The sequence below is a fragment of the Quercus lobata genome, chromosome 4 (assembly GCF_001633185.2).
Source record: "Quercus lobata isolate SW786 chromosome 4, ValleyOak3.0 Primary Assembly, whole genome shotgun sequence".
Lineage (NCBI taxonomy): Eukaryota > Viridiplantae > Streptophyta > Magnoliopsida > Fagales > Fagaceae > Quercus > Quercus lobata.
Window position 1 is genome coordinate 67,780,676 of NC_044907.1, and position 12,095 is coordinate 67,792,770.

Here is a 12,095-nt window from a genome sequence, read left to right on the forward strand (position 1 = left end):
TACCTCTGTTTATCTATCCGCCTATGGATGGCCAGGCGATGAATAGTGGTTTTTTATCCCCAGCTCTACACAAAATTCCCTAAACCCTTGGCTATCAGATTGTCGATTGTTGTCAGAGATAATCATCCTTGGGATTCCAAACCTGCAAACAATGTTCTTCCAGACAAAGTTCTGTATCTTGCTTTCAATGATCACTGCTAATGGCTCTACTTCAACCTATTTAGTGAAATAATTAATGGCTACAAGTAAGAAATTAACATGTTTCTTCCCTCATGAGAGTGGACCAACGATGTCAATCCTCCAGGTGGAAAAAGGCCATAGAGAGAAAATGTTCGTCATTAGTTCTCCAAGGATGTGTTGTACATTTCCGAACCGTTGACACTTATCGCATTTCTTGACGAGCTCAATTGCGTCTTTTTGCATAGTTGGCCAAAAGTAGCCTGCCCTGATTGTTTTTCCCACCAACGATCGAGGTCCTGAATGATTACCATATATGCCTTCATGGATTTCTCGCAACACATACATCAGGATTCAAGCATTTTAAGTAAGGCATCGAAAATCCCCTCTTGTAAAGTTCACCATTCATGATAGTGAATCTGGCCGCTCAAACTCTAACCTTCTTTGCTTCGGACTGGTCAGATGGTAATTGATTGTCTTTGATGTAAGAAAGGATTGGATCCATCCAGCTGCTTGGTAGTTGGACGCTGAAGGTTTGCAATCCGTCTATGCTAGGGATCGTCTAGATTTCCATGAATAGCCCTAGCTTTGCTGTGGCATCTTTAGTTGATGCCAACTTAGCAACCTCATTAGCAGCTGAGTTGTATTCTTGTGGGATTTGTTTGAATTTAATGTTATCAAAATCTTCAATGAGTTAACTCATCAGTTTGAGGTACCTCTTCATTCTTTTTTCTTTTTCCTTATACTCGTTGATTCCTGTGACAGACGAGTCATCTGCATAGATTGTCCAATACTCTGTTTCCTTATCCGGGTATGGAAGAGTAAACTCAACGATAAAATCTGCTAGTGCCTGGGCTTTGATTGTCATTCTTAGTTTGTACTCAATTGCAAACTAGCTGAGTTTAACAGCCTACTGGACCATGCACCTTGTTGCATCTGGTTTGCTCATGGCTTTTCGAATTGGCTGATCCGTCATTACCATGATGGTGTGAGCTTGGAAGTACGAGCAAAGTTTTCATGAAGCAACGATCAATGAAAGGGCAATCTTCTCTATCCTTGGGTACTTCACTTCAGCGCCCTGAAAGGCTTGACTTATGTAATACACGGGTCGTTGTACCTTAAATTCTTCACAAATCAAAGTTGAACTGATGGCTGTCTATGATACAGCCAAGTACAAGAACAAGTCTTCTCCTTCTACAGATGGGCTCAAGAGTGGAGGCTTGGCTAGGTACTCTTTAAGGTTCTGGAAAGCGGCTTCACACTCATCCATCCATTAGAAAGCCTGCTTAAGAGTTTTAAAGAAGGGGAGACACTTATCAGTGGCCTTTGAGATGAACCTGTTTAATGCTGCCACTCAAACTGTCAGCCTTTGCACTTCCTTGACCGTCTTTTTAGAAGTTATGTCAAGTACGACTCTGACCTTCTCTAGATTTGCTTCAATTCCTCGTAGAGACACCATGAAACTAAGGAATTTTCCAAACAAAACTCCAAAAACACACTTCATAGTGTTGAACTTCATTCTATACTTTCTCAAAGTATCGAACGTCTCTTGGAGGTCTTCAAGGTGGGTTTTGGCTTCCTTGCTTTTTATGAGCATGTTGTCCACATAGACCTCCATATTCTTGCCTATCTGCTTGCCAAACATCTAGTTAACCAATCTTTGGTACATAGCACTTGCGCTCTTTAGTCCAAACAACATGACTTTGTAGCAATATAGGCCCTAGCTAGTGACGAACGCAGTTTTCTCCTGATCTTCCTTCTTTATTAGGATCTGGTTATAACTTGAAAAAGCATCCATGAAGGTTAGCAGTTCACGACTAGCTGTTGAATCAACGAGCTGGTCAATTCTAGGAAGGGGAAAACTATCTTTGGGGCATGCATTGTTTAAGTCTGTGAAGTCCACACACATTCTTCACTTCCCATTGGAATTTTTTACCATGACAACAATGGCAAGCCATTCGGGGTAGTAAACCTCTCGAATAAATCCCATAGCCAAGAGCTTTTCTACCTCTTCCATAACTACTTTATTTCGCTCTGGGGCGAATACTCGTCTCTTCTGTTGGACGGGCTTCTTCATTGGGTCAACGTTTAGACTGTGCTCTATTACCTACCTGTCAATTCCTAGCATATCTTCGTGGCTCCATGCGAAGACATCCAGGTTCTCTTTCAAAATCTTTACTAGCTCATCCTTTAAGGACAGTTAGAGCTCTTTTCCTACCTTGGTAGTTTTAAAAGGGTTTCCTTCCACCAGCTCTATATTCTCCACCTCTTCCATAGGCATGGGTTGTTCTTCTTCTACCAGCCAAGCATGATTCTCTCTGGACACCAGGATCGTCTGATTACATTCTCTAGCTAAAAGTTGGTCTCCACAGATTTCTCCAATCTCGTGGGGGGTTGGGAATTTTATTTTTAAGCAGTATGTGGAAGTTGCAACCTTGAGGCGGTTAAGGGTTGGTCATCCAAGAATCACATTATAAGATGAAGGGAAGTTAACAATTATAAAGTCTACCTCCCTTGTTATTTGAGCTAGGTGAGTCCTTGCTATAATCTGTAGGGAAATGATGCCCTTTGGATATACTCATATACATGGTCTCCAATGAAGCTAAACAATGGAGATTTGAAGGGTTTGAGACGTTTTGGATCCAACTTCATCTATTGGAATGCTATCATGTACATTACATCTGCCGAGCTTCCGTTGTCCACCAACACCCTTTAGATGTTATACCCTTCAATGGTTAGCATAACAACGAGGGGGTCATCGTGTGGCTACCTAATTCCTTTTGCATCTCTCTCAGAATAAACAATGTCATCATTCTCGACACGATGATGTTTGGCTATTAGGTGCTTGACATGAACACTGTTAACTTATCTTTGGACTGACTTTCTGAGTGACTTGTACAATCCCCTCACAACTGCTCCTCCGGTGATCTTCCTTATTTCTCCCATGACTTGTTTAGGATTGTCCTGATCTTCTTCCTTGTGGTCGTCAATAGACTTCTCTTCCGTCCGATGGTGAGCCTGATAGTCTTTTTTGATAAATTTTTGGAGCTTTCCCCTCTAAATCAAATCCTATATTTGTTCTTTCAAATCTCGACATTCGTCGGTATAGTGACCATGATCCTTGTGGAAACAGCAGTATTTCTTTGAATGTCTATGCTTTGAGGATGAGCTTAATGGTTTGGGCCACTTCAAAGCAGGATTTTCCTTTATCTGCATGAAGATTTTGTCCGCAGGCATCAGCAAAGGTGTGAAATTTAGCTTTTTCTTTGACGACATCTTTGGACCACTTTTGCTGGCCTTGGCTTATAAAGGAATATCTTTGTGATCCTTCTTCTTGCCCAAGGATTTAGCGCTTTCTTCCTTCTTTCACTTGCCCATCAGTCCTTTTATAGTCAACGCATCTTCTCCATTCATATGCTTCTATGATTTGAATAGCAAATCCATCATTGAGGTTGAAGGAGTCTTCCCTAGAGAGAAGACGAGGTCAGGGTTGTTCAACCCTGCTTGGAAGGTCATCATTATCACCTGATCATTTGCTTCGTCAATTTCCAGCATTGCTTTGTTGAAGTGCTTTACATACTCTCTTAGGGTCTCCCCTTCTTATTGCTTCACAGTTAACAGATGGGAGGTGGGCCTCTTATGGTGTTGGCCCCTAATGAAATGGCGAACAAAAGAATCGCTCAGCTAATCAAAGTTTGCAATAGATGCCGTAGGCAGCTTGTTGAACCACATTCTTGCTACCCCTCTACGGGTTGCTGAGAATGATCTGTAAATGACTTTATCTGGGGTTTGTTGGAGATTCAATATCATCTTGAGTGCCCCTATGTGATCCAGGAGATTCTTAGTGCCATCATAAACTTCCATCTGAGGAAGACGAAATTTGGGAGGTAAGGGACACTCCAAAATGCTGGTAGTGAAGGGTGAATTCGTCCTCTTGATCATGCCATCAAGATTTATTGCTATCTTCCCCTTCAAGGCATTTTTGACTTTGTCTAACTCCTTCCTCATGTTCTTTATCATTTGATTGCTACCATGAGTCGACTGTGCGGTGTGTTCTAAAATTTCCTATTTGTTATTTCCTGGGCTATGGGCTTTGTCGTCATTGTCATTGCGGTTACATCGTGACTGTGACGTACTCATGCCCTCTGGACGTGCTTTCCGTTTCAAGTCCTCTGTTTCATCAACTCTTGCACATGAGCTATTAGTGCTTGAATTTGTTAAGCCATCACCACCGGGTTCAGCAGTGCAATCGTGGTTGAGTCCATCGATTCTAAAGAACTTAGTCAGTAGAGAATTCAACGGCTTGTGGTCGATCCCCATAGATGGCGCCAAATTGATGAAGCACAATTTGACCTCATCAGTATGCTCCTCATTAGAGTGATGGACGACTTGATATCATGCGTAAGAAAAAAGGATAAGTAGAAAATGACACCGATTTGGGGCCTACCAAGGACCCTCCATAACAATATTAAATGCTAAGCTTCCATTTTTATATGTTATTACTACTGAGATATAGATATAAATTAATTACTACCCACACCATAAATCCTGTCCCTCAGACCTCCAAGCACTTTGTGCTAGGGGAGGTATCAACTAGCCTAAGAAGTTCAGTGGTATTATTATGTACTAGTTGACGATTGAAAACATGTGTTTTGCAATATTGAGTAATGAAACTAGCATTCAAACTAAATGAAGAAAACGAATATTTTGTTATGAATGGTGTACCCTTTGTTGTTTTTGTTTGATAGAGCTGTTATTTTCAACTTTTTTTTGTTTTTTATCAAATATATGAAGTTGGAACCATTTTTTGTTAATATAAAAAAAGTTGTGAAGAAGCACAATCATTGGACTAAGCAAAAACCATGGACCCCTAGCCTTGGTGTAGTTTTATCCTTGGGTTTGATCCATTAGCAACTTCCAATCAACCTAAAGCCCATAAAATGACCAAAAGAAAAAATTAACGCTTCAACATAAAACCCAATTCCATTCAATTTTTGTTGTTATTTTCGCTAAGTTGAAGCTCTAAAATTCCTCATTTGAGACATTTGTCGTGTCAACAACTATTGCTATTGTGGTGTTTGTACCATGCTATCATGTAAGTATCTTTGAACTTTTTTTTTTTTTTTAAATGGTGAATATAATATATATATATATATATAGAGAGAGAGAGAGAGAGAGAGAGGCAACATACAAAAAATGAAGCAACTCAACCAAATGTTAAAATACTTTACTCATACATTTCATATGTTATTGCATACTTCACTCATACATTTTATAAGTTTTTTTCCAATTTCAATGGGGGAGGGTGTAGGGTAAAGGTGCAACCATTGCAGCAACAAGGGTCACGAAAGCAACAAATTGGTTGCCCTTGTATGCTTCCAATAAAAGCTAAGAATGCCATCAATACAATCATTAAAACCTTCACCACAAATTGCTTGTAAGTATATTTGAACCATGCTATCATGTAAGTATCTTTGAACTTTTTTTTTTTTTTAAATGGTGAATATAATATATATATATATATATATAGAGAGAGAGAGAGAGAGAGAGAGAGAGAGAGAGAGAGAGAGAGAGAGAGAGGCAACATACAAAAAATGAAGCAACTCAACCAAATGTTAAAATACTTTACTCATACATTTCATATGTTATTGCATACTTCACTCATACATTTTATAAGTTTTTTTCCAATTTCAATGGGGGATGGCGTAGGGGAAAGGTACAACCATTGCAGCAACAAGGGTCACGAAAGCAACAAATTGGTTGCCCTTGTATGCTTCCAATAAAAGCTAAGAATGCCAACAATATGATCATTAAAACCTTCACCACAAATTGCTTGTAACCTTCCATTAACACTTACTCCTAAAATTCTTCAAATAGCGAGTGTTAGTTGTCTTGAGTTGTAGAATGAAAGAGATCTAATTTTTGCTAGAAAAATATGAATTGGCACAACTAATTGAAAATACTTGTGTTCATAAATAGGTGAAAAAATAATATTGATATGAAAACTCTTGGGAACACATAAAAGATCTCATTTATTGAATTGTCGTTTTTCCTCCCTTATTGAAGAGCTTAATGAACGTTTCCTCTCTATCTCCACGTAAATTGTTGTTTCTTAATCCTATAACACTAGCCATTTCTTATATGATAAATAAAATAAAATAAAACTTGAAGGTTTTGTCTTTTTTAGGGTTTATTTATTTATTTTTATTTTCTTAGGGTAACAAATGCCCGGATTAAATGTGATTCAGAAACCCTATAATTTTTTTCTTTATATAAATTATGTACCTTGATTATCAAAATAAATAAATTATATATATTGTATAAAATTTTGTTTGCAAGAATTGATGGGAATTGTTGATTATTAAATATAATAGTAAATAGTAATCTCATGAGAGCTTTGATTCAATATACATCTGATACTTATTAGTTCCTATGTAGGTGATGCCCAACAAATGATTTATTTATGCTCAAAAGATTCAATTGATTGACTTCGACCTTTTTGTGGCACACTTTGGATGGAGAAAGATGTATATTGTTTAATCATGTGGAGAATTCGATATTAACGGACTTAAGATTTTTTGCACATCTTTGCTGTGTTATTTTTTGGATTTGTTTTTCCTGTAATCATTCACTAAAGAATTTTTATTAATCTCACTGTTATGTTGAAATTATTAGATAAAGGGACCTACTTACTGGTGAGTTGATTCAAGATTTTCATTACATGACAAGTGAGAAATTAGAGTTTATAGATCAGAGGAAAGGGCTTTATCGATTAAGATATTTTGCACATCTTTGCTGTGTTATTTTTTTGATTTGTTTTTCCTGTAATCATTCACCAAAGAATCTTTATTAATCTCACTGTTATGTTGAAATTATTAGATAAAGGGACCTACTTACTGGTGAGTTGATTCAAGATTTTCATTACATGACAAGTGAGAAATTAGAGTTAATAGATCAGAGGAAAGGGCTTTATCGATTCTGTTCCACTAACAGGCACCCCTACCATAGAATTATTGACTGTGATGTACATGTTGATCAGTTCACATACCATGGAAAGGGCTTTAGAGTTTTTGTTTCTCCGTGTGGTCAAGGAGAGTAAATGGATGGTAAGAAGTCAGGTTCACAAATGGATACCACCTATGAACAACTGCATTATTTGCCAATGGAACTTCATATTTCAGCATTGATAGCACTATATCAGAAAGTCTCACTGCTAAAACAGTTTTTTAAACAACTTAGAATCTTCAACACTTCCATCACACATCAACTGCACATTGCCATCACCTCGGGATCATTGTACACGGATGATGAATTCACCAGGAAAAGAAGTTGGACTATTTCGTCAACACAACAATGCATGCCCATTCAGACTAAAACTTACTAATTTGGCCAAGTCTTCCTCACAGTAACCATCATTAACATGAACAAGTTTAGCAGAATCAAAATTATCAAAAAAAAAAATCAAAAAATGTTGAGCAGAATCAACATCTTTCTTACTTTCAATTAAAAAAAAAAAAAACATATTTCTTACTTTTATCCCATATAGCAATTACTTGCCCCTATAGCCCTAACAGTAAACAGCTTAGAAGCTGTAAGCAGCTTATAACCTCCCAAATGAATAGCATTATGCTCAATATTGCTAACAAAGTTCAGCTTGAAATTTTTTCTTTCGAAGAAATATCTGCTTATCATCAGTTCGTTATAAAGCCAATCTAGTTCTTTGCCCAGCAACTTAACTAGCAAACATAGCAGACTCAGCAGATCTAGTAAAGGTAACACACATGATTCAATGACAAACCATCATATCTTATATTAGAGAAATAAGGAGGCCACATAAGGTTTAAGTTTGCACTCTGCAGTTACCAGAAGAAAATCAAATCCACTCAAAACAATATAGAAACAAATTGTCACATATAGAAGGGTCAAATCATTGAATTCCGATAAAGGAGAGAAGCACCCCAATAATTACCCCAGAATATTGAACATAATATAACATTATTCTTTAAAATTTTCTAAGTGCACATCATTATTTTATCACCATGTTTAGGACACAACAAACAGATTCCAGTAGGAACCATCATTGCTTATGTATATAGCTCCAGTCTTCTGGAATACATTTTGGGGCAGCCTCATGATTCTGCATAAGAAGATTGTATGCAACAACACCATTTCTTCTGCAGTAAACATCAAAGTGAAAGCAATATATTAACCATTAAACATCATTGTAAAGCAACATGGTAGTCCCATCGATACACTCTAAGACATTTTTTCTCATGCATATCTTCATTGACAATCATACCCATTAACCAGCCTCAAATGATGGCAATATGAGCTAAACCTAAATGAAAAGTGAATATACATGTAAGACTAACATGAATGTAGTAGTGTAAACTAAGACGTGACATTAAAGAAGAAAAAATGAGCGCAGCAATAGTAAGGATGGACTGATTAGAAATGGTAAGTGCAGAAAAGCTATAGGAAAAATAAAACTAATATTGTCTGAGGATTGATTGGATGATACATGGCTTACAATAAAGTATAATGGCAGAACAGATTTACCCCCAGTCATAGCAGTAATGGCTTTGTAGATGAACTAAGGCCACCCACATTTCTTTACACTAAGTGAAGAGAATTCCACACATTGTCAAACCATAAGATTTAACAGCATAGAGAAAAATAGTAAGGATGAACTGATTTGAAATAGTAATTGCAGAAAAGCAAAAGGAAGACCAAAACTAATATTGCATGAGGATTGATTGGATGATACATGGCTTAAAATGAAGTCTAATGGTGGAACAGATTTACCCCCAGTTGTGGCAATAATGGCTTTGTAGATGAACTAAGGCCACCCACATTTCTTTACACTGAGTAAAGAGAATTCCACATATTGTAAATGATAAGATTTAACAGCAAAGAGAAAATTTTGGGACTCCAGAACTATTGAGTATAATGTAAATGTGGGAGGTATATTGAAAGTAAGTCTAACAAAATTTTGAGAGCAAGATTAGTAATTGTTTGAGATGTAAGAAATATGTTTGAACAAACAGTATTCACTAATTCAACATATATTTTGAGAAACATCACATTATCTTGGCCGCAACTAAAGAAATAGTGAATTATATAGCGTAAATTTGATTTTGATACAGATATATGATTAAAAACAGTTGTAAGTACTTGAGTATTCTTCTGATAATGAAGGTTCAGATGAATATTTTATTTTGTCAACCGATCACAATCCTCCTGCTTTAATTGGGAATCAAGGCCCTCAAACATTGGCTTAAGGCGTTTTCTGTACCACTTCTTACCCAGAAAAACTAGTTCAAACTAAAAGATGAATAATCTTATATGATCTCAATTGAAGTAACATGGAATGGCTGTGTGAAACGAAAAGGCTCGAAGCATAAATTTGAACAAGGCTCTAAACAAATCAGAGTGGAAGCCAATATATGAAATATGCAAGATTGCAACTTACAGAGTGAGGCTTTCCAAGGACTTCTCTGTGCTTATATTTTGAGTCATCCTTTGGTGGTGAGCCAGGCTGTCCACCTGTCTTTTTCTCGTCCCGAGCCTTGTTGAAGATTACTGTGAACCCCTCAGCTGAGGCTGGGTCATTGACATCCCATTCGCCAAACTTTGGCAATGGTCTATCCTTTTCCTGTAGACATTAAAAATTCGTATGATTTGTATGACTAATGAAATCTTCTTCCATGATCATATATAAAGGAAAATATAATACAACAATATGAATGAGATGTAGAAGGATGGGTGCTTCACATGCACTTAATGAAGCAACCAAAATAATTGTACCATTTTGATCCATAAGGTGATATTAGATTCTTCTAAGAAAATATGTACTTCAGGATACAAAACAGAAACATTGAAAAAATAAATCAAGAGGTCTTATCACTAAAAGAAGTAGCTTCTTGGACGATGATAAGCTGTTATGATGGCAGGCAAGGAAAGTGAGACCAAGACCCAATACTTTAGTGACAAAGTAGGCCTACTGGAGTTTCACGTGTTATTAACAGTATCACAAAGGAAGAAGAAAACCCATGAAATCAAACTACAAATGTCAAGAAAAAAGAAAATTTTATAAGGAATAGTCGTTGAATCGCAATAAAACAAGCAAGAACTAAGATGATAGAAAAACTCATTGGAGAGTAAACAATCTGTACTGACAGAAGGCAGGATACAAAATGTGGGCATAAACAGAAATGATAACAATTCCTTGTCAAGAAAAAGGGACCAATCCACTTTTATTTCCGAAAGGCCATGTTATGGACCGGATAACCATAGTACTGAAATTTTATGTACAAAAACTATTCTTATGAGCTATAACCATACTACTCTTCCCCCAAAAAAAAAAAATTCTTATGACCTCATACTAACTTTTCTGTCCAAAATTTCAAACTATCCTTAGAAATAGAGGATAGTTTGAAACACTATAATCAAACTATTCTTATGAGCTATGACCAAACAAACAAAGTTCATGAACTGAGGTAACAATCAAGTCAAAGTATGAAAAATTCAAACTTTATAAAACGGGACATCTTCATTAAATCCATTAAGGTTGCACTTCCAAGATTTAACTTTACACAACAAAGAACAAAACCAACATGTGTTATTGCTGAATAAATACACACACACAAACAAACATACATCAGAAAAAATCAAAGGTAACACAGTTAACATCGTTAATGAACAAAAAACCAGAACCAAAATCAAATCACATACAAAACAAAAGGACAAAATGGACCAAAACCCAGAAGCAAAAAAACGTATTGGAAACTAAACAAATCGAATTCCTCTCAAGACAAACATACACACATATCTATATATACGCATACATGTAGTAAAATAAGAATTCATTTTCTGGGTATTTGGGGTGTGAGTTGGGACGTACCGCCATGACAAACAATGAGTTAAAATGAGAACTCAGAGAAACTCAACAAAGTATCTATCTCTCTCTCTCTCTCTATGGCCGCCTCCTCTTCTTTGCTGTGATGATGATGATTCGTTTTCCTTTCGTTTCCTTTTTCTCTTTCTTGGAAAACCAAAACAGAGAGAGAACGAGAGAGCCAATAGTTTAGAGAGAAAGAGAGAGTGGGCCAATGGGCCAGAAACGAGAGACAAGGACATGTTTATGGAAATTAGAGAGTGGGATTAATTGAGGGCCCACCTTCTTTCATTGCCAACGGCTTTTCCATTTCCCATTTTGTAAAAAAAGAAAAACTGTTCATTCAATTTCTTTAGTTAAATTATTCAATCATTTCAATAGTAGTAGCTACTTTATTATTTATTTAGTAGGTTAAGATTCGCAATCTATTTCTAGGCCAACGAAACTTTTTTTTTTTTTTAAGAAAGATTTAATAGTCCATTTTGATAACAGCTATTTATTATTAAATTAAAATTCAATCGATTTTTAATGTAGACGAAAATTAAACATCTTAAATCTCTTATTAAGGTAACAGAAATTTTACCAATTAAACTAACTAAAACTTACTTCCATGCTAACAACTTAAACTGCAACTTTAAATAGTTTTTAATATATATATATATATATATATATATATTGAACTATTAATTTTGATAGAGAAAGGAAAGGAATAGTCTGTTCACTTTTCATGTTTCATGTGTTTGAGACAATAAATTTTTTACACTAGATATTTACTATTTAGGATTCGTAATCACACAATCTATTAAGGGAACTCACTTTAAGCTTTTTACAGTCTTCATTTCTTATTTGTTAGTTTGATTAGTCAATACGTGTGGGAAAGTTCATATGAATTTGTCATGACTGTGTTTGGTAGAAGATTTGGACATGCCATTGGTTGAAATTTTCAACTAAATAAGTGTTTGGATCCATGTTGGGCTGTGTTTCACATTTGCGTTTTCCCTTTTTTTTTTTTTTTAATTCA

The 12,095-nt window shown here is 36.1% G+C and overlaps 1 protein-coding gene across 5 annotated transcripts; it reads right to left on the reverse strand.

Annotated features, from left to right (window-relative positions):
- Nucleotides 1–7,962: 7,962 nt before the first annotated feature.
- LOC115983252 (protein NOI4) lies at nucleotides 7,963–11,265 on the reverse strand. 5 transcript variants are annotated; one of them, XM_031105895.1, is made up of 4 exons: nucleotides 11,081–11,265; nucleotides 9,650–9,832; nucleotides 8,737–8,795; nucleotides 7,963–8,351 (listed from the first exon to the last, which is right to left on the reverse strand). In XM_031105895.1, exons 1-4 carry the CDS (start codon nucleotides 11,084–11,086, stop codon nucleotides 8,255–8,257), a joined length of 345 nt encoding a protein of 114 aa, XP_030961755.1. In that variant the 5' UTR covers nucleotides 11,087–11,265; the 3' UTR covers nucleotides 7,963–8,254. The 5 variants fall into 5 exon arrangements, with proteins under 5 accessions (XP_030961755.1, XP_030961754.1, XP_030961759.1 ...); XM_031105894.1 differs by having other exon boundaries at nucleotides 7,963–8,354; XM_031105899.1 differs by lacking the exon at nucleotides 8,737–8,795.
- Nucleotides 11,266–12,095: the final 830 nt, after the last annotated feature.